The sequence below is a fragment of the Chelonoidis abingdonii genome, chromosome 19 (assembly GCF_003597395.2).
Source record: "Chelonoidis abingdonii isolate Lonesome George chromosome 19, CheloAbing_2.0, whole genome shotgun sequence".
In the NCBI taxonomy this organism is placed as follows: domain Eukaryota; kingdom Metazoa; phylum Chordata; order Testudines; family Testudinidae; genus Chelonoidis; species Chelonoidis abingdonii.
Window position 1 is genome coordinate 18417706 of NC_133787.1, and position 25745 is coordinate 18443450.

The window sequence follows — 25745 nt, forward strand, 5'->3', positions numbered from 1 at the left end:
TGTTGAGTGTCCAGGGAGACTGAAGGGCTCTCCTACTGGTTTTTGAATGTTAGAATTCCTCATGTCTGATTTGTGTCCATTTATTCTTTTGCGTAGAGACTGTCTGATTTGGCCAGTGTACATGGCAGAGGGGCATTGCTGACACATGATGGCATATATCACATTGGTAGATGTGCAGCTCTGATGGTGTGGCTGATCTGATTAGGTCCTATGATGATATTCCTTGAATAGATATGCAGACAGAGTTGGCAACGGGGTTTGCTGCAGGGATTGGTTCCTGGGTTAGTGTTTCTGTTGTGTGGTATGTAGCTGCTGGTGAGTATTTGCTTCAGGTTGGGGGGCTGTCTGTAAGTGAGGACTGGCCTGTCTCCCAAGATCTGTGAGAGTGAGGGGTCGTCCTTCAGATAGATTGTAGATCCTTGATGCGCTGGAGAGGTTTTAGTTGGGGACTGTAGGTGATGACTAGTGGCGTTCTTTCTAAAACGCATGACCTGAGCAGCAAGTCAAAGTTTGAGGCCCTGGGTACGTTCCAGTTGGAAGCAGAAATTGATGAAGTCTTGTATTTCTTTTTTATGCAGTCTTGTTTATTTACAAGGAATGTATAAAGTCAGTTTCTTAGTCTACAGCACCATGCCTCTTTAGCCAACACCAGACCCAAAGGTGCTATCTCTACTTTTTTCCAGTCACAGTGTGCTCTGTATACTGCTTGGCCATCTTACTTTTTGCGCGCACACACACAACCCGGTTCTTGTCTGTTTTCTCACACACGGACACATGGTCACAATACCTAGTGGAACTCCCAATCCACATGGTGCTTGTTTCTGGGTAGATTTTAATAGGCCTAGTTTTAGATGTGGCCCCTTAGCCGTATTTTACAACTATATTAAATGAAGGGTGCATTCTCACATCAATTTTAATGAGGTTTCAACTCAACCCATAACAAGGTTTCGCCCAGCTCATTTCAATACTATATTTTTTATGAATAATGTAAAAACTGAGAATAATAACAACTAGCACTTGCATGGAATTTTCATTTTCACACTCTTTACTAACATTATCATATTCTCATAATTTCCCTGTAACATTGGTAAATTGTAGTAGCCTCTGTTTAATTACAGATGGGGGGAAAGTGACTAGCCTAAGACTACTGGGGGGTAGTAGTTGTCAAAGTGGCCATTAAAAATGATCTGGTTCTCAGTCTTGGTCCTGCACCTAAACCATTGCACCCATATCTCTTCGAGAGAAATTCAGTTGCAGCAAAACTGTTACAATCAGAGGCCACAGTTCTCCAGTGCTTTCACTCAGTTTTGTACCATTTCATCCTGGCAAAAAACAGATTTAAACACAGTGGATCTGAGGATTCACCTTGGGTGGCACAGAAAACGGCAGCACCAACTTCTACAACACCTTCCCTCCTCGCACCCCAGCAATTTGCTGTTGCCAGTGCAACTTCTGTCACAGCACAATTTACAGCAGTCTTTAGGCTGCTCTAAGCTGTGCATATGGACCAGTCTGGGGCTCACTAGTTCTGTATTGGGGAAGCACAAAAATGACTTAAAATTTTCGCCTCAGTCCTGAGATTTGCCTTGTGCCCAAGATCTTCCCAGAATCCAGCTTAAATTTGAAAAAATGAGACTTCAGCCAGACATTTTGAACTATTTCCAGAAATGAATGAATTTTCTTTTTTTAATATTTTAAACTGACTACATAGAGTAGGTTAAGGATTAATGTTACCTTGGATTTCTAGCCTTAACTATGAATTTCCATGCTATTATGGATTTATAACAAATGCTTAGCATTATTTTAACAGTGTTTTGCAGCTGAAGAATAGAATTCTAAGCAACAGTGCAAGCCGTCAGTGTATTGTAGCTGAAGCTAAGCACAAAGTAAATTGAGACTGTCCTGAAAAAAAGAAGATGCATTCAGTAAAGCTAACCAGCTATAGAAAGAGGAGGATTTTTTTAGTAATCATTTTCTATAATGAGTGATTTTGCTTGCTGTAATGAGGATATTAGCTTCCAGTCTTCTACAGTCTAGCAGTAAAAAGCATGTAATGCTTTTGGATGTAGTCTAAAAGAACTCCTACATGAAATCATTTTATAGGTTAAACCTAAGCAACAGATTCAGATGTTCAGCACACACACCCGTCTTTTCAACAGGTAACCTGTTAAGTATAAAAGATCAAAGAATTTTGTTTTATCTCTGCTTTACTCATAGATGGAATGTGGCACATGATAACATTGATTAGCCTTTTAAATTTAATGCATTCATTCAATAAATTGTCAGGCACTGAAATTAAAATGGCTGTAAATTCAGTAATAATCTCTCTTTTTATATCCCAAAGTTAATTAATTGAGTGAATAGCGGAATTATTTGGCACATTAACACTTTTAAACCCTATTCTTTAAAAATGCTATTATATAGTAAAAATCAACATTTTAATTACGTGGCAGGAAATTTAGTATGTTTTATTAGAGAATTACAAAGAAAACTCAGTTTGAAAATTGCCTGGATACAGGATTTTTTGAGGGGGTGGGGACGTAAGTGTTTTGGGTTTTTTTAAGCAATTGGTTTTCTGTACAACAAGGTAAGAAATGGTTATTCTTTTCAGTCATTGGAGCAAGAGTGAATCATTTGGAGCAATAGCAGCATAATCATTCAGAACATTAAACTTCAAGGTGAAAAGCTCACCTCACTCAACAAATATCTTGTTTTCCCCACAGTAAGCAGGTTTGAAAGTGTATCTGAAGTGTTCCTCAAAAAAAATGTGCTATCAATTTTTGGAGGGCTTGGGTTGGATCACAGATGCATGTTTCCACTGTTAGCCATATTAGAATTAATAGCAATAATAGATTTCTAAAAATAAAAACCAAGTGCTACACCATTAGTGACATTTGTCTTATTGATAATTGTCATAGTTCTAATGTGTAGGCGTTCTTCTTTATACATTTGTTTTCACAATGTTCTACAGAGAAATTCAAATTAGACTATTGCCCCAAGGAGCACACAGTCTGGTTCAGTTGATACATGACATGCAAAAACTAGTTAATATGACATACAACCTCTACAAACATTTTATTTTTGAGGGGGAAATGGAAGTTTCTTTTTTTAGTTTTTATATTGCTGTGGGGGGAGGGCCGGCACTCTTTTAAACTGTCAGGATTATTTAACAAGCTGCCCTCTAGCTGAGAAGTTTAATTGTCAGCTTTGGTGTTTCAGAAAATGTTTAAGCTGAATGAAACAGCTGTCTTTCCTCTGCATTTTTCTTTTTAAATACATGTTTGCTCAGTGATTTAATTAGACAAAGCAGATAAGGTGATAGAACCAGTACTGCTAAAAAATACTCCTGTACTCTAATACTTTTGCATAAGTGTCATCAGCATATTTAACAGTTCTGCTGATTAAAATGTTGGCATGTCATTAATGCAAGCTGTAAAAAGTAGAAACCCCAATATTCATCCTTTTGGCCTTCTTTTCAGGGATATATAGTTCTTTAAAGCATTTGATTTCATAATCAGTGAGTTACTTAAAATGATTTTCTCCAAAACAGATGTTCATGTGTTTCTAAAACAGCATAAATAAAGTCAGGTCCTTTTTAAATTAAGAATCAGCATTGCTTGAAGTATTTTCCCCCTCCCAAGCCATTTGAAACAGTAACCTAAACTGGAATCCTGTAGTTCAGGATATTAGAATTAAAAAGCTCTGTTTAAGAGATTAGACCATTATTTGAGTAATAGAACTAGTCCAATTAGGGTTGCCAACCCTCCAGGATTGTCCTGGAGTTTCCAGGAATTAAAGATGAATTTTTACTCAAAGATTGTCATGAGATGAAATATCCAGGAATATGTCCAACCAAAATTGGCAACCCTAGCTCCAGTATTGCCCATGCTTGCTGTTTTAAGGTGAGCATAATGATGTTTGCAAAGTTGTGTAGGTTTTTACCCAAGATGGCCACCATCTCCCAGTAATGTCAATAGGACTGAAGCAACAGGCTGCCTTCAGAGAAAATGGTGCCCTTTTAGTCGTCATGTGAGAGCCAGACTGGGGCCAGTGACCATGGAGGTGCTGTCAGTGAGACTGAAGAGGCAACAGGGAAAGGAGTGTGTTAGGAAACTAGACAGGATACTGAGGAATCAGAGGACTATGGGGAGCATGAGGCAGATTGAGATGGGTTTTGGGGGAACAGAAGACAGACTGAGGGGGATGCTGGGAAATATGATATGGCAGAGCAGGAGAATGTGATGGGTATGAGACTGAGGAGAAGGAGGGGAACAAAAGAGGGTAGGTGAGGAACAGTACATATGGGGTGGAGCAGGCTAGGTGCATATGAGTGAGGCACTTCAGTAGATAGAAGAAGTTAAGTGAAACAGAGGCCAGGTCTACACGACGCGCGAAAATTGATTTTTAGATACGCAATTTCAGCTACGAGAATAGCGTAGCTGAAATCGATTATCTAAAATCAATCTACTCACCCGTCTTCACCGCGCGGGATCGATGTGCGCGGCTCGCCATGTCGATTCCGGAATTCCGTTGGTTTTGGTGGAGTTCCGGAATCGATGTAAGCGCACTCAGGGATCGATATATCGCGTCTAGATGAGACGCGATATATCGATCCCCGAGCAATCGATTGTAACGCCCCGATATGGCGCGTCGTATAGACGTGGCCAGAGTGAGCGGGGAGTCCTACTTTTTTGTCTCTGTCTGACAAAGTTGGTATTCACCCACGAAACCTTATGCTCCAATACGTCTGTTAGTCTATAAGGTGCCACAGGACTCTTTGTTGCTTTTTACAGATCCAGCCTAACATGGCTACCCCTCTGATACTACTTTTTTGTGTGTGCATTTAAGGATTAATTAAGAACCAGAGATTATCACACACAAATTGGGGTTTGGCAGCTTCCCCCTCCAGGTGAAAAAAAAAAATCAAAAAGCAGATAAAAGCAAAAACAAAAAACTTAATCACAATCTCATGTCTTAAGGTGGTCTTTTGATTTTGGGGGGCCTGACTCAAGATTGCTGAATGCTTGAGGTTGTTCATACTATTAGTTTAAAAAAGTAATTGGCCCCTCAAAACAGATAACAAGGGAGAAGATATATCAACAATACATGATGCTTACACTTACTACTGGAGATGATTTACAAAATGTTTTTTACAAATGATATTGTATAACCATAACAGAAGATTTTTATTACTACTTGTATACTCTGCCCTCTTACTATTCTTTGCTAGTCTATGAACCTGTGTCACTTTTATTGGTGGCCTGTAACTTTAGCGTAATTTAATTGCACTAGTGGTTTTTCTTGCCCAAGGATCTGCATACTGAGTAACCTTTTCAAGCTACTTTCTATAACATTGTAAAGTTAAAATGAGTATTTTATATTATTTGTTTATTTTACTATCTGCAAGTAAGTTAGTGGTTTTTGTATCTGAAACTTCATCTTTAATCAACAGAGGAAATTTTCACTATTGTGGAAATTTAATAAGTCAACTAGAAATTTCACCCTACTGCTTTCATAACACAGTAGTTCTAATTTACATAATAAAGAATAGCTATCTTGGTATCTTTGGCAGAAGTGCTAGTGATCTAGGTAATGAAGCTGAACAAAAACTCAGAAGTATGTTGAAGTCACTGTAAGGTAATGGGGACAGGAGTGACATTTTCTGCATATTGCTTTCTCATTCATAAAGCAGCAGTAGTGTCTATCTCAAAAGAAATTGCTAGTCCCAACTTCCTGCCTGAAGGATGAGTGGCATGTTCATAACCTTTTGGAATGGTGAATGGCCTAGGTTTAGGATAGGGCAAATGGAGCTAGAGGAATGCATATAAAGATACTGTGGAAGTATTGCCATACTTAAAAAAAATAAAATAAAAAAAAATCACCTTTTAGATCTAATTCAAACCTTGCATATTTTAATTGGACAAGCAACACATACTAGGAATGACTCAGAACTGCAAAAAGCTATAACAGCTTACTAGAGTAGTTCTTTCAATAGTTTCCCTTTATTTATTTACTTTTTAATCTTTGATCCAAGTTCTTGCATCCATATCACTCAGCCACACATTTGTAATTTCAAACAAATAGTTTGCAATTCTAAGCACAAAAAATGAGAATATGCAAATAAAATGTAACAGGTGACTACCAAATCCTTTATGACTCTAATATGTACATCCAACAGAGGATTTAAATGCAACACATCAAATATTTGAAACCTGTGAACTTGTATAAGATACTTTTTATTTTAAGTAATTTTTTTAAATCAGGAGAGTTGTCAGCAACTTAAAAAGACAAGGAGAAGCTAAGCTGTATCAGACCATTAATCCATTAAGTCCTGTATCCTAGTTCCAGTATTGGCTAATGTCTGATGCTCTTAGAGGAAAGCAACTTAAATTGTAAGGCACCTACCCAGTTCCTCAATGTTGTGCAGAGGAAAACATTCCTTCCTGATCTTTGCAAATGAGCAGTTTACACCCTGAAGCAAAAAATTTGATTACCCTAATTTTGGCATGCATAAAGACAAATGTTATTAGCCATGAAATTATCGAGCATTTTTAAAAACCCAGATATAGTATCAGATTCTCCAATCACCTTAAGGCTGACTATACATTATGTGTAGTATTTCCTTTTATTAATTTTAACTGACATTAATTTCATTTTTGTATGATGGAACAGAGTAAAAAAAGGAGGGCCTGCTCAGTTCCAGTTTCCTCATAATCCTAAATATCTCAAACAAATCCCTCTTTAACAGTTCTCCTTTAAATGCTAAATATCCTAGTATTACGGTATTTCAATTTCCCTTCTGAAAACTCCTGTAGAATTTAATACTAATGAAACTAAATAGGGTTTTAAAGAAAATACTGTGAAACCATGTAGAATGATTAGTTGTATCAGTGAAAACCCCTTTTATGGATTTACCGTTAATCAATTTAGCCTGCATTGGTTTTTTTAATTAATTAAGCTAAATTGATTTTAGGTACTTATATGGAACCAATTACCATTGTATTGAGTGCCTTATCTTTAATGTATTCATCCTCCCTACATGTCTGTGAGTAGAAAATTAATCCTGTTCTAGATGGGAAACTAAAGCACAGAGAGACTAAATAACTGCTCCAGATCAAACAGAATCCAGATTATCATATCATATAGAATATCAGGGTTGGAAGGGACCTCAGGAGGTCATCTAGTCCAACCCTCTGCTCAGAGCAGGACCAATCCCAGGCAGATTTTTGCCCCAGATCCCTGAATGCCCCACTCAAGGACTGAACTCACAACCCTGAGTTTAGCAGGCCAAAGCTCAAACCACTGAGACAGGAAACCTGTGGCAAAGAAGAGACTTGAACTGAGGTCTCCCCAGTGAGATGGTAGCACCCTAACCACTGGACCATCCTTCCTCCCTGAGGTGAAAGATGCTCAGTCTTCTCAGCTAACACCTCTTAGATCAGGGATTCTGAAACTGGGGGTCAGGACCCCTTAGGGGGCCGTGAGGTTATTACATAGGGGGTCGCGAGCTGTCCACCTCCACCCGAAACCTCGCTTTGCCTCCAGCATTTATAATGGTGTTAGATATATAAAAAAAGAGTTTTTAATTTATAAGGGGGGTCACACTCAGAGGCTTGCTATGTGAAAGGTGTCACCGGTCCAAAAGTTTGAGAACCACTGTCTTAGCTAGCAAGAAGATGACGCTGAACTGAGTGTTAGATTCCCCAAATTCTCAGAGTTCAAGAATATAGGAATACATTTAACATAAATTAATGTAGGGCCCTCTTATCTGAACTAATAGTATCAGCACAAGGGGTCTCCAATGATGACTAAACCATTGTGTACCAGTTTAACTAAATCTGTTTAGAAACTATGTGTAGACCAGTCCAGTGTATCTCACTACACAGTGACTTAAATGTGCATTGAAAGGAGGTTGGGGCCTCCCTGCATTTTCACAGCTATATTGCACTGTAGAAAATTCTGTCTAGAGAGGCTGACAATTCCCATAACAGGTCGGGTTAGCTTTTAGAGAAGTGGATAGTGCAAGCCTGGCACCAACCCTCATTTAAGCAAAAGAAAGGGGAGGAGAATTCTAGAGACTGAATAAGAGTAAGAATCAAAAAAGAAAAAAAAACAGGAGAAAAGAGTTCGAAGGGGGAGAGAGATTGTGTGTAAAACATGGAGATGGAACTGAGGAAAAGAGCAAGAGAATACATAGTGAGTAAAAGACAAGCAGAGGAGCAAGAAAATAAAGTAACAAGAATAGAAGGAAAGGGATGGAGCTGGAGAGTAAGAAAAAGGGCAGATAATTTTGAAAAGAAAGCAGCAAAAGACTGTGGTGTTATCCTTAGAACGCTTACTGTGAGCACAGATATTCTTATCACCCATACGTACACTCTTTTTGGAGGACCATCAATGTTTTTGCTTGTTCTGTAGTTTCTTTAATTGAAAGCAATGGATTTACAAGTATAAAAATACTGAGATAAAACCAGTCTTTGAAAATATGGAGTTAGCCAGCCTTGTGTTTTGGAAAATGTCCACTTCTTAGATTTGTGAACACAACTATGCTCAGTAAGAAAGATCTATGATTATTTTTGATTGGTTTGTCACTGCATTCCCTAATGTTCTCACATCCTTCGATCTGAGTCAGACATAGCTGAGATCAGTATGTAATGGCAAGTCTGACATTTGTATTGCATTTTATGCAGATTCCCTGACATTTTTTCATTACTGCTGCTATTATGTATTCCAATAATAAAATCTTCACTGTTGTAATACACTTCTGTAATTCATTTGCTTCTTTATGCTGTGACTTTCCATTTGGTTGATAAATACAATACTAAACAAATCACCTCAGTTTATATCATGGGATCTTTTATCCAAAGAGGAAGTTTTCTTTTTTAAAAGACTAATTGTCTGCCCACAGCACACTTACTTGTGGGAAAGTCTGTAATTTTTCAGTCCTGTCTGACAAGCTAAGACTGAAAAGAAATTAAATCCTTTTACCAAAAATCTATTTATTTAAAATAATCATTTTTTCTCAGTCTGGGTATTCATTTGTCATATTAAAGATGTCATATGTGGTTACTTTATTTATTTAGGAAAAAAACATTTTAATATTGTTTCTATTTAGTGTTGTGGTATCCTTGATAAATATTATAATTCATTCATCCTTATTACAGTAGAGTTAATTGCAATTTCTGCCTGACTGATATTTGGGATTCCCAACCAAGAATACAAAAATGCAGTTTCATTATAATAGATAAGATAATTTTTAAACTCGCCATTTGCACATTTAAACCATGTAGTATGAAATGATAACCATGAACACACAGCTGCCTAAGAAAAGATCATAACACCCTAGCATCTTACATCTGTGGCAATCATCACCTGGCTTAATCAGCCCTGCCTTCTTGTACAATGTAATATAAGCCTCACAAGCAGAAGAGCTCTAAGGCAAGCTGGGAATTCAAGCCAATGGTCACTGGGCCTATGGTACTCTCCCTAGGGGGGGAAAAAGTTAAACTTCAAGTTAAAATATACATGATGCAAGGCTCTGGATATATGGAGGTATTTGGTTTTCAACCTTGCAAAGGGAGCCAGGGATGTCTTGGCCAAACTGGTAGAAATTCCATATCTGCAGGGAAACTGGGGGTCCATCCTGTGAGTCTCAGAACAACACACTTCTCTGACCTCTCTCCGTCATGCAGCAGAGGTCACTTAGGTACCATGCTGTTGTTGAATTCTACCTTCTGTATGAACATAGCTAGAAAATAGAAACTCAGAAGTGACTGTCAGAGTCGTTGCTGCCATAAGCAGGAGTAAATCCAGTAGATATGTCGTCTTGGCACTATGTGGAGCACACTGTAAAGAGTGGCTGCTCCTCAGCTGAGTCGCCCAAAAATCTGGTTTCCCCAAATGCAGAAAGTGTGGCGTGGGTATCTTAAATTGGCTTCCCACTTCTTTGGGCTCGTATACAAATTATGTTGTGTTTCAGCATCTTGACTTGGGCAGAACTTACCTTCAGCCTTTAAGTGGAGCAGTTCTAATGCTGCTGACAGCTCCTGTGAAATTTCCACACCTTAGATTGAAACCAAACTCATTTAAATCAATCAGATTCTGATCCAGTTCCCCGCTCCATCCCCACGAACTGAGCTGTATTTTGAGCTAAAATCAGAAACAAAACTAGTTGGTTGTTTGAAAACATGCTTTTCAAAGATAGTCTGGTTCCTTTCTAAACCTTCATTTCCACAAAAATGTATCCGTGTGTTTAAGTTTTAGAATTATGATTTTCTTCTGTAATAAAGTTGAGTTCAACAGTACCTGATGCAAGATCAGGGCTTAAGGTATTGCCCCATCAGAGGATAAGCAATGAAGGCTTTGTCCACTCTAGTAAAATTACATATTGCTGACAACTCATGTCAGCAAGGAATGCAGCTAAACCAGTGCTAAACAGAGTGACAGGCCAATAGAAGCTGAAAATAAAATGAAAGTGCTCAATGGCTTTAAACACTCCAGGGTCATAAAGTCAATAGTGTTTCAGAATCCATAAAATTAAAATAGAAAACATGTCAGAATATCTTGATATCTTTGCTCTTGAGTTTTACCCTCCTGCCAATAATTACTTCCCTTGGTGGTGGAGTATATTTATTTTTATCTAAGAAAGGACTGCAGGGATTGAATTATGTTATAATAATTCATGCCTAGTTGCATAGACAGAACTCAGCCTGCAGCCTCCTACTCTAACATACAAGATGTGAATTACTGCACCCAAAATTCACATCCTGTCTTGTCTTATTGCTTAATTTGAGATTCTTGATTTAAAATATAACCTATCAGAGCATATCAAAGCAGTGCAAGAATTTGAAACTCAAATTCTTGTTTAAAAAAAACATTGTTAAACAACTACTTCTCACCATTTTGAAAACTTACCTCATGTTGTCACCAGCCAGTCCCCTCCTCCAGGTTGAAATTATTTCTGTTATCCTGGTGAAGGGCTGAAGTGGTTTTAATGTTTATCTGGTTTCTGTTATGACAACAAGAAACAAATCCTTTTATAAAGGGCTTTTTAGAAAACAAAGGACCCACACTGGATTCAAGTTAATCTATGCTGTCTAAGTGTTTGTAGAAGATAAAGATTGTAAGAGATTTTGCTAAAATGCAGTAAGTAATATATCTGGAGATCATATGTTGTTAATGTATCTGAAGCTAGCTAAGAAAAATGTGTATCCTTTTCCTGCTTTCACTTAATAGAAAAAGTCTTTTTGTTTTCAGTTGTTTATAATTATCTGTTATCAGTGGAGCCAATTTCTGCCCTGGCTTGCAATTAATATAACTCAGGTTTAAGTCAGAGGAAAATTTGGTCTACAGTGTGCTTGGTACCTAGTTCTGAAATTGTTAGTGGAATAAATTTCTTCTTCTTGTTGAATGTCCACAGATTATTTGGGAATGCAGGATCTGTCACTTAAGAACAGATAATTGTATTGTTTACTTATAATTTTAAAACATTATTATTGCTGCAGGCAAAACATGTTTTTGTGATGAAAGTCTTGAGAAGTAGATTCACTACAGCTTCTTTTTTAAATTAAATTCTAGCTGGACAACTTAGCCAGTCAGCTCATTTTGCTCTCCAGTTGCCTTACAATGTGCTAGGTTTGGGACGCAGTGCTAATTTCCTTGATCACTTATATGTTGGCATTCCTCGTCCTTTAGGAGAAAAGGTAAGTTGAGATTTACCATGGGTAAACTATTTTTTCGGGTATTTTCCTTGCCCAATGAAGCTTTGAGGGGTGTTGTTCTTAGGACTACTCTCTTTCAGAAGTCAGATTTATAAAGAAACATTTTTCGTGGGTGTTGAAAACGGTTTGCTGAAGACTACTTTGTGTTCATTTTCTCCATCATATAGTATCACTCATTAGCCTCTGAAGTAAACAATAAAACAAAAATATCATTCATGAGAAAAATACAAAAGTATGCCTTTGTATGCTATTTGCATAGAAATACAGAGTTGGTTTATATTAATAACATTTCAATTTGCTCTAAGAGTCCAATTATTATGCCAGCAACCACACTCATTTATACTGTAATCCCATCAGATCTGCCCAGGTGGATGAGGCCCACCTGGCTCAGTACTTGGCTGGGAAACACCAAAGAATTCCAAAGTAGGGCAGGAAAACAATGTCTGTCACCTATCGAATCACCTACTTCCCTCTGAGTTGGTATTGTACTCCTACCAGCATGGTACAAGGGGAACAGTTCTGCTGGAGGAACCTTCCTTCAGAGGAAATGTAAAACCATGATCCTGACAATTTGTGGTGATGAAAGATCTCTCAATGCTGTTTTTAAAAATAGATTGTTTACTCCAGTGTCCTGACTATATTTGGATAATTAAATTCTGCCTATATAGAACTTCCCTACTGAATCAGTTGGATATAGTATTCTTCACTTCCTGCTCTAAACTGCAGTACTAATGTGCACTTTTTAAACGCTACCATGTTTTATCTCAGAGATTGTGGTATTTCAGTAGTGGGTGAAGTTATCCTTGTATATCGTTTTTATTCAGTTTGTAAATTGCTTTGGGATCTTTCAGTATAAAAAAAAATCTTTATATTAGTGTTAGGGAATTATCACTATTCTTTCCTGTCTCCTGGAAAATTAATGCTTTGAGGTTTTTGTTTTGTTTTTTTATTGTATAACATTAATCAGAAAAGTTCAGTATATTTAAAATTTGTATTAATTTGTAAGAAGTAGACATACCTTCATTTCTTTTTTCAGTCCATAAGAAAACAGGAATGGACAGCTATCATCCCGAACTCCCAACTTATAGTCATTCCATATCCACACAACGTTCCTCGAAGGTAATATCATTGTTTGAAGTAGATTTTGCAAATGATACTATGGATGCAGAACTGTAATTATGTGTCATGGAATATGAATGAATGATGGTGGAATGATTATAGAATAATTAATTGATAAAAATGCTAACAGAAAAGGTCTTTTCTTTTCATGTGTAGATAGTTATATTTGATTATCTGAAGAGCAGAGTAGCATATTCAGAACTTGGTGAGTCTGCTCAGGGCAATTGCAACTGTGTTCCCCCTCTATTGTCCATCAAGGGCAGACACTTTAATTTCCAGACACTCCACTTGTCATCTCTCTTAGGTGGAGGCATGTTTCTCTCTCCCTTTTGACCATGGCATTTCCAGGCTGCACCATTCCATGCCTTCACTGTGTCATTCCCAGCAGAGACAGGCTGCCCAGGTGTAATTGTCACAGTTATAAGGCACCACACAACACTTCCTATACAAGCCTACCTTATTCTTAAGGAAAAAAGCATTCCACACTGAAAACAGTAAAAGAACCTATATGTGTGCTAATAAGCTTACCAGAGTTCACCCCAGTCCTAATATGGATTCTAGCAGGGACAGTCCTTCAGACCCCACATAAGGGGGATTCCTTGTGGTTATAAGTTAATCCCAGCTTCAGCTCAGAACAAGCACTCAGTCTTAGGAGGCCTCAGGAGGCCCTGTCCTTCCAACCCTCCCAAAAGGATTGGAGCCCTCCACGGACCAGGGATCCTGTTCATTTGCAGTATCAGGTAGAAGACCCTAAGCCAATTTAAAATCAGGCTATTTGTCAAAAAAACCTTACTTTGTCTGGTCCCTGGAGATTCCAGTTTGAACTAGTATGTGCAGATTTCTCCAGGTGAGTGGCTTCAAAGGGTTGATAATGGAGGAAGTACATTAGCATCCTCCCTTCCCTACTAAAGAAGGTAAATACACTGCCCCAATTACACACAATTGCATTTTTTATACTGTGTACCCCAAAGTACTGAGCCTACTTCAGTCAGGTTTAACTTAATTCAGTAAACTTTATCTTAATTATGTAAAGTTTGTTCAGGCTATTACAGAATATTGTCAGTGTGTCATACTTCGTATATTATAGATGTGTTCATTTGTGACCATTGCTAAATTGTGGGGGAGGAAGCAAATGGAGAGAGAATATGTATATGTATACATGTTTATGTGGAATATATTTACATATTCCCTCATCTGTATGAGAGAGTCTTGTAAATAAGCACGCAACTTTATTTCTTTCTGCAGCTCAAGACAGTCATATTTAAAATATATTGCACATTTCACACTATGGTAATATTGGTATTTTCTCTTTAAATTATTGAACATACAGGTATTTGCATAAACATTTTATATATTTACAGTGAGCATCCATTAAGTATATTCCTGTAAATGAAAACATACCTGCCAACTTTCTTTTTGATCAAGTAAAAAGCATGGTCATGGGAAAAATAGACTTTTTTGGTTTCATCAGATGTACTTTCAATGTGTCCAGTTAGATACAAAGGTTTCTATTCAGCCCTTCAACACATGGTGTGTGTTGCCATGGATATATGTATTTTCCTGTGTCTACGGGTCAGAGGGTTCATACTGAAATCAATTTAGAATAAAAAAATTTATTATGGGCAGCACTTTTCTGTGCTACTTTTGCTGTTATTGAATATATCTGTCATAATTAAGTGTCTACTTAAATCGCGGAGAAATCACACATTTTTTCGCAGATTGGTCATGGCATAAATAGCACATTTCGCAGATGTGTAACCCATCCGCAAAATTTGCTATTTATACCGTGACCAACCATGAAAAATGTGTGATTTCTCTACAGCGTTTCTCAGACTGGGACCCTACCCCAAAAAGGGGTCACAAGCCTACTAGGGGGTTGCAGTATTGGCATCCTTGCTTCTCCGCTGCTGCCGCTGACTGTGGCGCTGCCTGATGCTTAGTGGTGGGAAACCTGCTGCTGCTGCCCGGGCACCCAGCTCTGGAAGCAGCAATGCCGCCATTAGCAGCAGCAGTATTGAAGGGCGGAGAGCAGCAGCTGCTGGTGGCCATATCATGCCATCCTTACTTCTCCACTGCTGCTGGTCACAGCGCTGCCTTCAGAGCTGGGCGCCCGGCTAGCAGCAGCTGTTCTCCACTCTGCCTTCAGAGCTGGGCAGCCAGAGACCAGATTTTACGTTCTGTGATGTGATTTTCACGGCCGCAAATTTGGTAGACCCCTAGTCATAATAAAGACTTTATTAGTCACATTCTTGCTTTCTCTTCTGCTTGATCTTTCAGTGAAGTCAATTTTATATATAATGAAATTATTCTTATATCACAATTTCAGCATTATAACTTTACTGTAGAGTCAGATATAAGAAGAGATGAGATGTGACATCACTTTTATATAAACTATGTTGCATTAGCAATTAAGCACAAGAATAACATCAGCCGTAAGATTTAATGTTCTAGCCTTATGTATTTTAAAAGTACCCCTGTACAGAAATCTCTCTAAATCTTCTTGTTTTCAAATTATTGGGTTTAGTTTTCTCATAGAGGAAACACATGCAGATATGGACACTGTAGAATGACAATAGGCGGAAACCATAATTGGAGATTATGTGAAAACAGGAGAAATATACATATTGAAAACTTTCACTACACAAAGACATTTCCTAAGATTATGTCTAGATTGGATTTAAAGGGCATGATTGCAGCTCAAGTTGACATACCTGAGCTAGCTTTAATCTAGCTAGCTGACGTCCCAGAGCACTGAAGCTGCACCAGCATGTGCTTTAGTGCAGACTAGCCCTACGAGTAATTAACCAAGATTCTGTGTGAACTTAACTGCTCCAGGATCCGAGATAGCTAGAGTAAAGACAGCTTGGGAATGTCTTCTTGAGCTCCAGTCACACCCCATGACTGCAGGTTTTGATGATGAGAAAAATGAGTGAAACGATATCATGTGTCAAGAGAGGAGAAGAGGTGTTTAGTCAGGTTGTTTAAAACTTTCTTATATAACTTCAGTGACTGACATTTCAAAGAAAGGAAGTGTTTATTACAGTTTTAAACATACAGATTCAAGCACATCCCTCTGTACTTTTGCTTTCAGTTAAGGTGGGAGTGCACACAATGCAGCTGCTCTGACACATCAAGGAATAAGGGAAGACTAGACTTTACACACCTGATATTCCTAAACGGGAAAGAAACTCCTTTTAAAAAAATCAATTCTTCTTTCTACATCCTAGAGATGAATACGAGTGCAATCCCAATTTGTATTTAAATCCTTTTCAGATTTCTTAAATCCTCAAACAGGTACTTCCACATTTTCTCAAAAGTCCCAGTAAATCTTCGAGTATGGCTGCACTTGAATCTTCGGGTATGGCTACACTTTGAAGTGCGAGTGTGGTTGCAGCGCCAGCACTGGGAGGGAGGTCTCCCAGCGCTGCATGTACTCCACATCCTCTACAGGTGTAGCTTGCAGCGCTGGGAGCTGAGCAGTGCTCCCAGCGCTGCAGCACTGTTTACACTGAGGCTTTACAGCACTGTATCTTGCAGCACTCAGGGGGGTGTTTTTTTCACACCCCTGAGCACGAAAGTTGCAGCGCTGTAAAGCACCAGTGTAGCCATGGCCTTCGTTCTCTTTGAATAGCCTTTTCCAGGGATAAACAGGCATTAAGGATATTGATCCATTCTTCTATTGACAGAATTGATTCTTTCCTCCAGTAACATAATAAAATAGGAAGAACTTGCCTAAGAAATGAATCCTCTATTCTCTTCAAATATACAAATTATCAGGACAAAATGTTCTGTTCTCTCAAGTCTGCAGCCAGTCAAACTGAACAGTACCACTTTAGAGAGAACTGCTTAATTCATCTCAGTGGGGTTTTAACTTTGAATCCTAATGAAGATTTATATGTTTAAACTTTACTATTTCACTGACGATCAATTTAGCTGAAACATCCAGCTGTTCTGCAATTGTGAGTGGAGCTTAACATCCCCTTTTTCTGCCAGATTTGACCCACGTCATCAGACTCTTCTCCATAATCCTTCTCCATAATAAAAGCTCCCTTCTCTGTCTCTTAACGACAAAACATTTTTAAGGGCCAAGGGCCAAAATTTCAGAGCTAAGCATAATGAATTGAGAACAGACGGGTCAAATCCCGGAGGGAGAAGTTGCTACTCGGAGTCACCCTCACTTCCAGAGTAGTTGTATTAATCAGCAGTGAAATATAGAACAGTGCTGACTGATACGTAATCATCCTCATAAGGCTTCAAAGTTAAATCTGTGCACTTGCAGAACCCCACGTGTGCACCACAAACAGGCCCACTGCAGGTGCAGGAACTGAGAGTCTAGCTACCCTATTACCACATTTGTTTGTTTACACCCACAGTTGTACTTTCTCTTTTTTAAGCCACAGTGGGTCTATGCATGTCTTGGTTAGGTCAACCAGTTGTACCCTCTTTTGGAAATTTGGCCTTACACGTGCTCCATTCCTAGCACTAAAAATATGTTGAAGTCCCCTCACCCCAAGAGTTCAAATCTGAGATAGGCATAAGCCATATGTTCAGCTCTGCATCTGAACCTCCCCTTAGTTCTAGGTGTTTGGATGGGGTGAGTGGCATTAGGCCTATGTGTCCTTCAAGTATTAAAAGATCCATTTTTCTTTCTGTCTATACTTCTATGCAATAGATTATTATCTGTAGGATACCAAATATTCATTGTATATTAGCAGATTTGACTGACTTAAATTTTTAATTGAGTGGTCAGGGAACCCAACCTCTTTAAAAAAATGTGTAAGTGGACCATGGGGTTTCCTCAGGGATAACCCTATGACCTATTTGGCCCTCTCCTTAATTTTATAAACTGCTTTAGAAGCTATTTTAAAATTGGTTGATTCTTACTGGCTAGCCTACGAATGGTGCCAGAATAAGAAATCAGGTAAATTACTTGCTTCTTGACTCAATTCAATGGGACCTAATGGATTACTGGACTGGGACTCAGAAGAGCTGAGTTTCATTACCAGCTCCAACATTGTCCTGCTGGTGACTCTGGGCAACTCAATTAATCTCTCTATGTGGACTTACATAGGCACTCATTTTAATACTCCAAATGGGAGAATGTTGAGCAATTTATGCAAATAGACTTCAGTTCAGCAAGGTACGAAAGCACTTGTCTAAGTTTAAGCATGTGAGAAGGTCTGGAAGTATTCATAGATTTTTAAAGCCAGAAGGGGCCATTACCGCCTGTATAACACAGGTGATAGAACTTCCCCAGTGATTTCTGCATAAAGCCCCTAACTTCTCAGTGGGACAGACCATTACTCTTTAGAAAGACAGACTGCCTTACAGTACACTTAAATATTTTTCTAAAAGATTTAAAAGTTTATTAGAAAATGTTTAAAAATAGATGGTACAGAGAGTTGATGCAGGAATTACTGGGTGAATTTCTATGGACTATGTTATGCATGAAGTCAGATTAGAAGATGATGATGATCATGATATAATCTTTTCCCGCCTTAAAATGTTTTAATCTATTGACATGCTTAAAATTTGACACATTCTTAAGTACTTTGCTGAACTGGGGCTGTGGCCAGCCCTTAGTCACCCATGCCAAAAATACATGCACACATCTCCAAATACAAAAATTGTAAACATATTAGGAATCCTGTTTTAAAATAAAAATCTCATTGACAAAGTGTACTTTGCAAGTACTACAAGTGTACTGTTCTTCAAATTAGCAATAAATAATTTTCTGTGCACTCTCACTGCCATTGATATTTTTTATAGATTCTCTTGTACCACTTTCAGCTACAACCAACCTCTTAGGCACTTTTATTTCCCTCCTTGTGTTTCTGAAGGAATGCTTTCTCCAAATTTATTTATTTATAAATTGATTTCATTTTTCAGTCTATTTCAAGATTTATTGACTACAGAGACTGACCTCATTAGTCAATAAATTTTGATTTAATCCAAATGTAATTGCTGCTTGTTAGAAGAATCTTAACTTTAAACTTTTAAATGAAAACACAAGTTTTCTCTAAACATGAGAGAGAAAAAGTTGCCTTTGATTCTTAATTTGTTACATAGAGAGTGTATGTCTAGCTTAAAGCAGGGGACAAGGAGTCAAGACTCCTGGAATATAATCCCAGTTTTGGCACTGACTGACTATATGCCTTTGAGCAAGTCACTTAAAAAAATAAGATATGCTCAGAACTATTGCATGCAACAATCATGTAATATTTGAAATAAACAAAAAATGCTGTATTTTTAAACATATGTAATAAGAGGTAAGCAGTAATACGTACGTTACAAGATTTTGCCACTGAAGTTTGAAGCAGGGACTGGAAGGTGAGGCCTCAATGGCAGCATTATTTGGTCACAACGTTTGAGCTAAATGTTTAAAATGATGTGAGCTTTAAAGGTCAATTATTCCTATTTGAAAATATGACAAACTTGTGATGGGCTTGAATTTATCTTTCTTCAAAATAACTTAAATATTTTTAAAAGATCCAAGTATTAGTTAAAGTTACAAAAACTTAACAAATCTGTGCCTCAGTTTGTAGGTAAAAAAGGCATGAGGCTAAAGAAACGGCTGTAAAGTGCCTTGAGATTTTTGGATTCAAGGAGCTATAGCTCAGAGGGTTTTGCGTCAATATTTGGACATGCAGGAAATGAACTACTTAAGCTAAGCATACTGCAGACATAGACTTTACATTGCAAGCCCAGATCACCCCTCTCATATACAAAGTCAGAAGGCATCAGGGAGGCTGATAAATTGTCCCCTAAGGGGAAGGTGCTGGAGAGCTGCCAGATAGGAAGAGATGCAGTTCCTTGTGAATCCATCTGTTTTTACAGAAATTCTGTAGATTGTGCCTAATATGTCAGTTCTCTAAAATGCTAACATTTTTATGTTTGCAGGTTGAAAACATTATATCTCATCACCACAAATGAGGCACTTGCAGCTAATTTTGCTGAAATACTTAAGTGAAATCAATATCAAACAATTTGTACTTCAAGGAAAGAATGAGATGACATTTGATTGGCTATAGTTGTTTTACAGCCTTATGTGACTGTATTGACATCTTGTTTATTAACTCCCTATGATCAATAGGGCTGGTCTTCATAAAACACCATATCACACTGGCACATCTGATGTATATGAAACCAATAAAACTATATTTTCGAACATAGTCTTTAATGGCTCAGAAACATGCTGCAGCTCAGGAGTAAGCTTTCTGGGTCCTAAACTCTTTTATTATCAATGGTAAAAATTATTCTGATGTGAAAAATCTTTCCAGTTTCATAGTCTGTAGTGTACTGTACATAAGGTACCTACTACATGTTTTAAAATCAATTGTTATGAATACTCAAGCACAAAAAAGTGGAATAAAACAGATTAGAGAGACTAAGCCACTTTGTCTCTTAATACATTGTAATAGTATGGGATGTGCAAAGATGTTTTGTCACAAATACTGAAATTGTTGCTGTCTCTGTATCTCATAGAAATGCCCTGTTATAACCTGATTTAAGGCCACATTATTTCCTGATAGAGTAAAACCAAGAGCAGGAGCGGCGCCAGCGTTTTTGGCGCCCTAGGCGCAGGGCCGGCTCTAGCCATTTCGCCACCCTAAGCACGGCGGCACATTGCGGGGGGCGCTCTGCCACTCGCCGGTTCCGCGGCTCTGGTGGACCTCCCGCAGGCGTTCCTGCGGAGGGTCCACTGGTCCTGCAGCTTCGGTGGACCTGCCGGAGGCGTCCCTGCGGAGGGTCTGCTGGTCCCGTGGCTCTGGTGGACCTGCCGCAGGTGTGCCTGCGGATGCTCCACCGGAGCCGCGGGACCAGCAGACCCTCCGCAGGCACACCTGCAGGAGGTCCACCGGAGCAGCCTGCCACCCTCCCGGCAACATGCGGCCCCCCCAAATCCTGGCACCCTAGGCAACCGCCTAGGTCGCCTAAATGGAAGCGCCAGCCCTGACCAAGAGCACTTAAGAAACTCCACTGAGTTTGTCAGGCAGACTTCTTTATAAATTTTCCCTCCAAATGCAGGTGTTTTGTGGAGGAGACAGGAAGCAAGGCATCTGTACCCTATGGAACCCCCATTTCTCTATCTACAAGGAAATGAAGCACTACTCTACAGTGTGATGACCCTCCACGATGCTGCCTGGCCTCTCTTTTCCCCTAGAAGTACAGCTGTCATTGGCTGTCCTTGCCATGCCTGCACAGTGGGTTCTGAGGCTTATGCAGGCACAGAGAGGAACCTAATGCAGCATTAATTTTTGAACAGTGTAGATATGCAGATGACTGATGGAAGTGTACAATGACTGCTCCCCATGTCCCCTGCAGTGCTGTGTTGCAGCAAAGGGTCTTTCTTGGCAAAAGAGGCAGCATGCCAGGTGGATTGTTTCTCTGCTCTTTTGCCTTCACCTAAGTCTCAGGCACGGTTTTTTGGAGGCTTATCCTGTGCATTTTATTTTGCTCCTTCCCACTGCAAAAGGAGTGTCACATTAAGGAGTGCCTTAATGAAAAAGTCAGTCCCTGAGGCTACCCAGGGCACTTTTGTGAGTAGTTCAGTAGAAACTAAGCTTAGAGATGGCATTACTTGGAAATGCTAATTATATTAAACCCTATATTTGTAGGTAAACATTATTAGGGTAGGTCTTTCAGTAAAGCCCTTGGCTTTTGAAGACCAAGTCATGGGTCACCTTACTACCTTTATATTTTTGCAAACATAATCTCTATTGAATCTACTCTTTTTCCTAATGAAGAGTTACTGAGGTTTCCTTTGCTTTTCCTCTTCTCTGTAGCTGGAGTGCCAAGCTGTACCTGACCCCAAGTAACATTGTGCTGCTCACAGCTATAGCCCTAATTGGTGTCTGCGTTTTTATCTTAGCAATAATTGGCGTATTGCACTGGCAAGAAAAGGTAAGCTTAATTAAGTGGAAATGATTTTCTAGATGTATCTTTATAATACTTTAAAATTCCTAATATTTTAATATATGCACTATGCTGTGTTGTTTTGAATAGTGTGTTTCAGCTGAAAAGTTTTGAGGGGTTTTCACTAAATTAATCAATCTATAATAATCCTCTCATGCCTGAAAGGCATCAGACTTTATTATTATCCACAAAATTAGGATAATTTAGGATTTGTTGAAACCTTAGAAACAAATATTTAGTATTTAGTTTTAATTCTGAGCCATAAAAATGGAAATTTGGCAATAACTGGTAAGTGTTCAGAGAAAACCATAATTCATAACTAAATGGAAAATGTTCAATTCATATTAGGGTGATCAGACAGCAAATGTGAAAAATCCAGGATGAATATCTTGGACATCTTGCACTCTCAGCCTTTGATCAGAGTTTAAAAGAATAATATGAGTCTGGAAATCTAAGCGTAAACACCCAGCTTACCGTTCTTCAGTTCCACTGGTAGTTCAAACAGAAGGAAAACATTCCTTGTCATTTTCTACCCTCACCGACTAACATTAACATTTAAGACTGTTTGTGATTTTATCATGGACATATTGGCTCTTTTATTGAATATAGCTGAAATACACTACAGCAAATAGAAACTCATTGATTTGAAGAAGCATTTTGAGAGGGTTCTTTCATGTCACAAAAGAAAAGTGTTCTCATTTTCCTTAACCACTCTCAGTTCACAATAATAGTCAACTGTCAGGAAGGCCAATAAGTGCTACTACCTAGCATACCATAATTACAGCTGTCAAATAAAATTACTGCATTTTTGACTTGGTATGCCTGGCAGTGTTTGTGAACAAAAAGGCCAGTTAAACATTCAGATTGATGTCAGATGAGCAAGGATCCTGGAACTCCTGAGTTCTAATCCTCCTTTTGCCCTGCTGTGTGACTTTTGAGCAAATCACTCAGACACTCTGATTTGGATTCCCCATCTGTATAGTGATCATGATACCACATAGGAATAATGTGATGGTTAATCAGTTTACATGGACAGCACTTTAAAAGTTAACTATTAGTATTATTATTGTCAATTCAGAAATCGTCTTTAACACTTTCAGAATGCCTGAAAGCGAGAACACAACCGAATGGAAATTGTTTTTAAAGTGGGGGGGCTTTAACTACACTGAGAACTGTAAGCCCGTCACAGAAGACTAAAACAGCAAAATCCAGTAGAACACAACCCAACAGGGTGCCCCATTGTACACTTGTGTGGTCTCTAACAAGGAAATCTTTGGAATGGAACCAAAGCAGGTGGTATCATGTTTCCCACAACCTAGCTTTCATTATAGAAATGAGGTAAATATAGCATAGATACCTAGTAAAATTGTTGTGAAAGGTTACCAGCTCAGGCACATGCCTGTGTCATGATGGTGACAAACAATAACAATATTTTACTCACGCTAAAAAAAAAAAAAAGTGTTAGGCACAAGTAGCAAGCAAGAAGAATTGTGCAAGTCAGATAAATTGACAGAGCGATTCATTGCTTGCTCATATATATGTTAGAAATGCTGTTAGGACTCTGTAGCTGCAGACAAACAGTTTATTTCTCACGTAAGGCTAATCTCAGTTCCCAATGAAGTTCATTCAACATTAGTAAACTCTGGAAAGAAGTGCATAGACAAGATATTCTGCACTGGAGAGAGGAAATAAAATACATGGAAAATTACTACGTGTAACTAGAGACCATACAGATACAGGTACAAGCTGAATACTCTCCTTATTTATCCAAACACACACGTCAGTAATACTGTTGTTTTGACAGTTCTGCATGTACAGCATCCAAATAAGGAAAGAAATGTATATATCTCCCCAGTTGTTCTCTGTTTATACACATGCATGTGCCCACAAACAAAGTGGAGCCCCAATTTTTCATCTGCAGTTCTTATTGCTAGTATTGGTTGAATTGCTACAATCTTACTGTCCCTTTTGCCAAATTTTTCAATTTTGGTTCTGTTAACAGTAATTTTAAGAAAACCTAGTTCTTAAATTACAACAGAGCTGGGACCATGTATGGTTGCTTCAGAGCCAATTCACTATTCATCATGTTTTTATTCTTTTACAATGCAGATGACATAAAAGTGCAGCAAGAAGCATTTTTCATTTAACTACTTAAGCAATAATCCTTGAAAAAAAATTAATTAAAATAACACAAAGCATTAGGTGATTAATACTAAAACATCTTGTCATTAAGGGCAGCAGCCAATTTTGAGCAGATTATTTCTATTATAAATCGACACCTCTTAAGTGTTACACCTCTACCCCGATATAACGCCACCCAGTATAACAGGAGTTCAGACATAACGCAGTAAAGCAGCGCTCGGGGGGGGGGAGGGGCTGCACGCTGCAGCGGATCAAATCAAGTTCAATATAATGCGGTTTCACCTATAAAGCGATGAGACTTTTTGGCTCTCAAGGACAGCATTATATTGAGGGAGAGGTGTAATTGTTGAGGCACTTAGTTAGCTTTTTGTCTTCTGTTGAGTGACCAAGTTGAAAAAACAGCCATTCTGTGGCATTTGATAACTAATTTTCTATTAGAATGCAAGGTATGTGCTATACTGTTTCTTGTATTCTGTAAAGTGTTATGGTTTATTTTTCAGAAAGCAGATGACAGAGAGAAACGACAAGAAGCCCATCGGTTCCATTTTGATGCTATGTAACATGCCTTAAGATCTATGAAGAAGCTGCTATTCATTTGCTTAATCAAAATACGAAATTCCAATTTGTAAAGGAGATCCAGGGAGGTGGGGTATTGTTGGTGTGTTATTTGTAAATGTTGCATTCTTTGGTATTTATTTGAAAAGTACTAAAATCAGACCTGAATGTCTCAATATGAGCTTTCAGTAAACAGTTTGTATATGCTGGCAGTTATTGGCCTTTATTTAACAACGCTGTCAATTTATTTTTCTTAGTAAGGGATCATATTGCATGTGTTCCAATGTTTACATACTGCCACTTCTTCTAGTACAACATTTGATGCGAAAGAAGTCACGTGTAAAAAAAGTTAGTATTTCAGTGAGAAGAATCCTTTAGTGCCAGTTGAATTGGTCTTGTCAGTTATATATTTCTGCAATATAAATATTTCTGTAAATGAACCTAATGCAGATTATCAGATGAGACATTTTACATCAATTACTATAACTGTGCTCTCGGGGTGTTTGAGCTAAGGTGTCTAGATCTTTTTTTTCTTTTTAGTCCTTACATGCAATAGTTAGATGAGAATTTATTTACTGAATGACTAAAATAAATCTACAAAGCTAATAGCCAAATAACCAGTCATCAGACATCTGTACTGTTGATGTATATTAGTTCTAGGCATGAACCATTCAAGTTTAAAAAAAATAAATAAAATCTAAGTTTATACTGAAATTAATCATTATAATCCAAACTATGTAAAAAGTATGCTTTCCAAGAATGGATGGGATCAGAAGAATTTTGCTTGAGTATTGATGCATATCAATGTGACTATACTTAAATTTAACTGTGAAAACAAATGGCCATCAAAATTATGAATGGAATTTGATTTTCTTGGGGAGAAGCTTAAAGAAAAACCTGTAAGGAAGACTGGGGTTGAGTCCTATGTTTGGCCTGCCTGTTTCCATCTCAAAGGCCATTCATGATTAAGGGCTGAGGTATTCTATGGTTCATATAAAGTCCTTGATATAAACTTCTTACATGAGAGCATGTTATGCTACTGACCCCACATTCTGTAGGAAGAGAGTGATGATCATGTCTGAAGAGAAGCTCAGTTCTGTATATTCAAAATGGTCAATAGCTTTCCATCATCCAGATTACACTGCAGCAATGGTAATACATAGACCTTGAGAACCATCATGCTTTTGTTTTATGTAATACAGTTTTCCTTTGTTCTTAAAATGGTTTGCATTTACATGATTCACTGTGTATTTAAATCTCTTAATGTGCATTCATAATAAATGTTTATTAAATCAA

At 38.2% G+C, this 25745-nt stretch overlaps 1 protein-coding gene across 1 annotated transcript in view; it reads left to right on the top strand.

Moving 5' to 3' along the window:
* The window catches only part of ITFG1 (integrin alpha FG-GAP repeat containing 1), a 187008-nt gene extending 161263 nt beyond the window's left edge, over positions 1–25745 (top strand). The window contains exons 15-18 of the mRNA XM_032787061.2: positions 11575–11699; positions 12754–12836; positions 21623–21740; positions 24395–25745. Coding sequence (XP_032642952.1) covers positions 11575–11699; positions 12754–12836; positions 21623–21740; positions 24395–24454 — 386 coding nt within the window. The 3' untranslated portion in view covers positions 24455–25745. The remainder of the gene's footprint in view (positions 1–11574; positions 11700–12753; positions 12837–21622; positions 21741–24394) is intronic.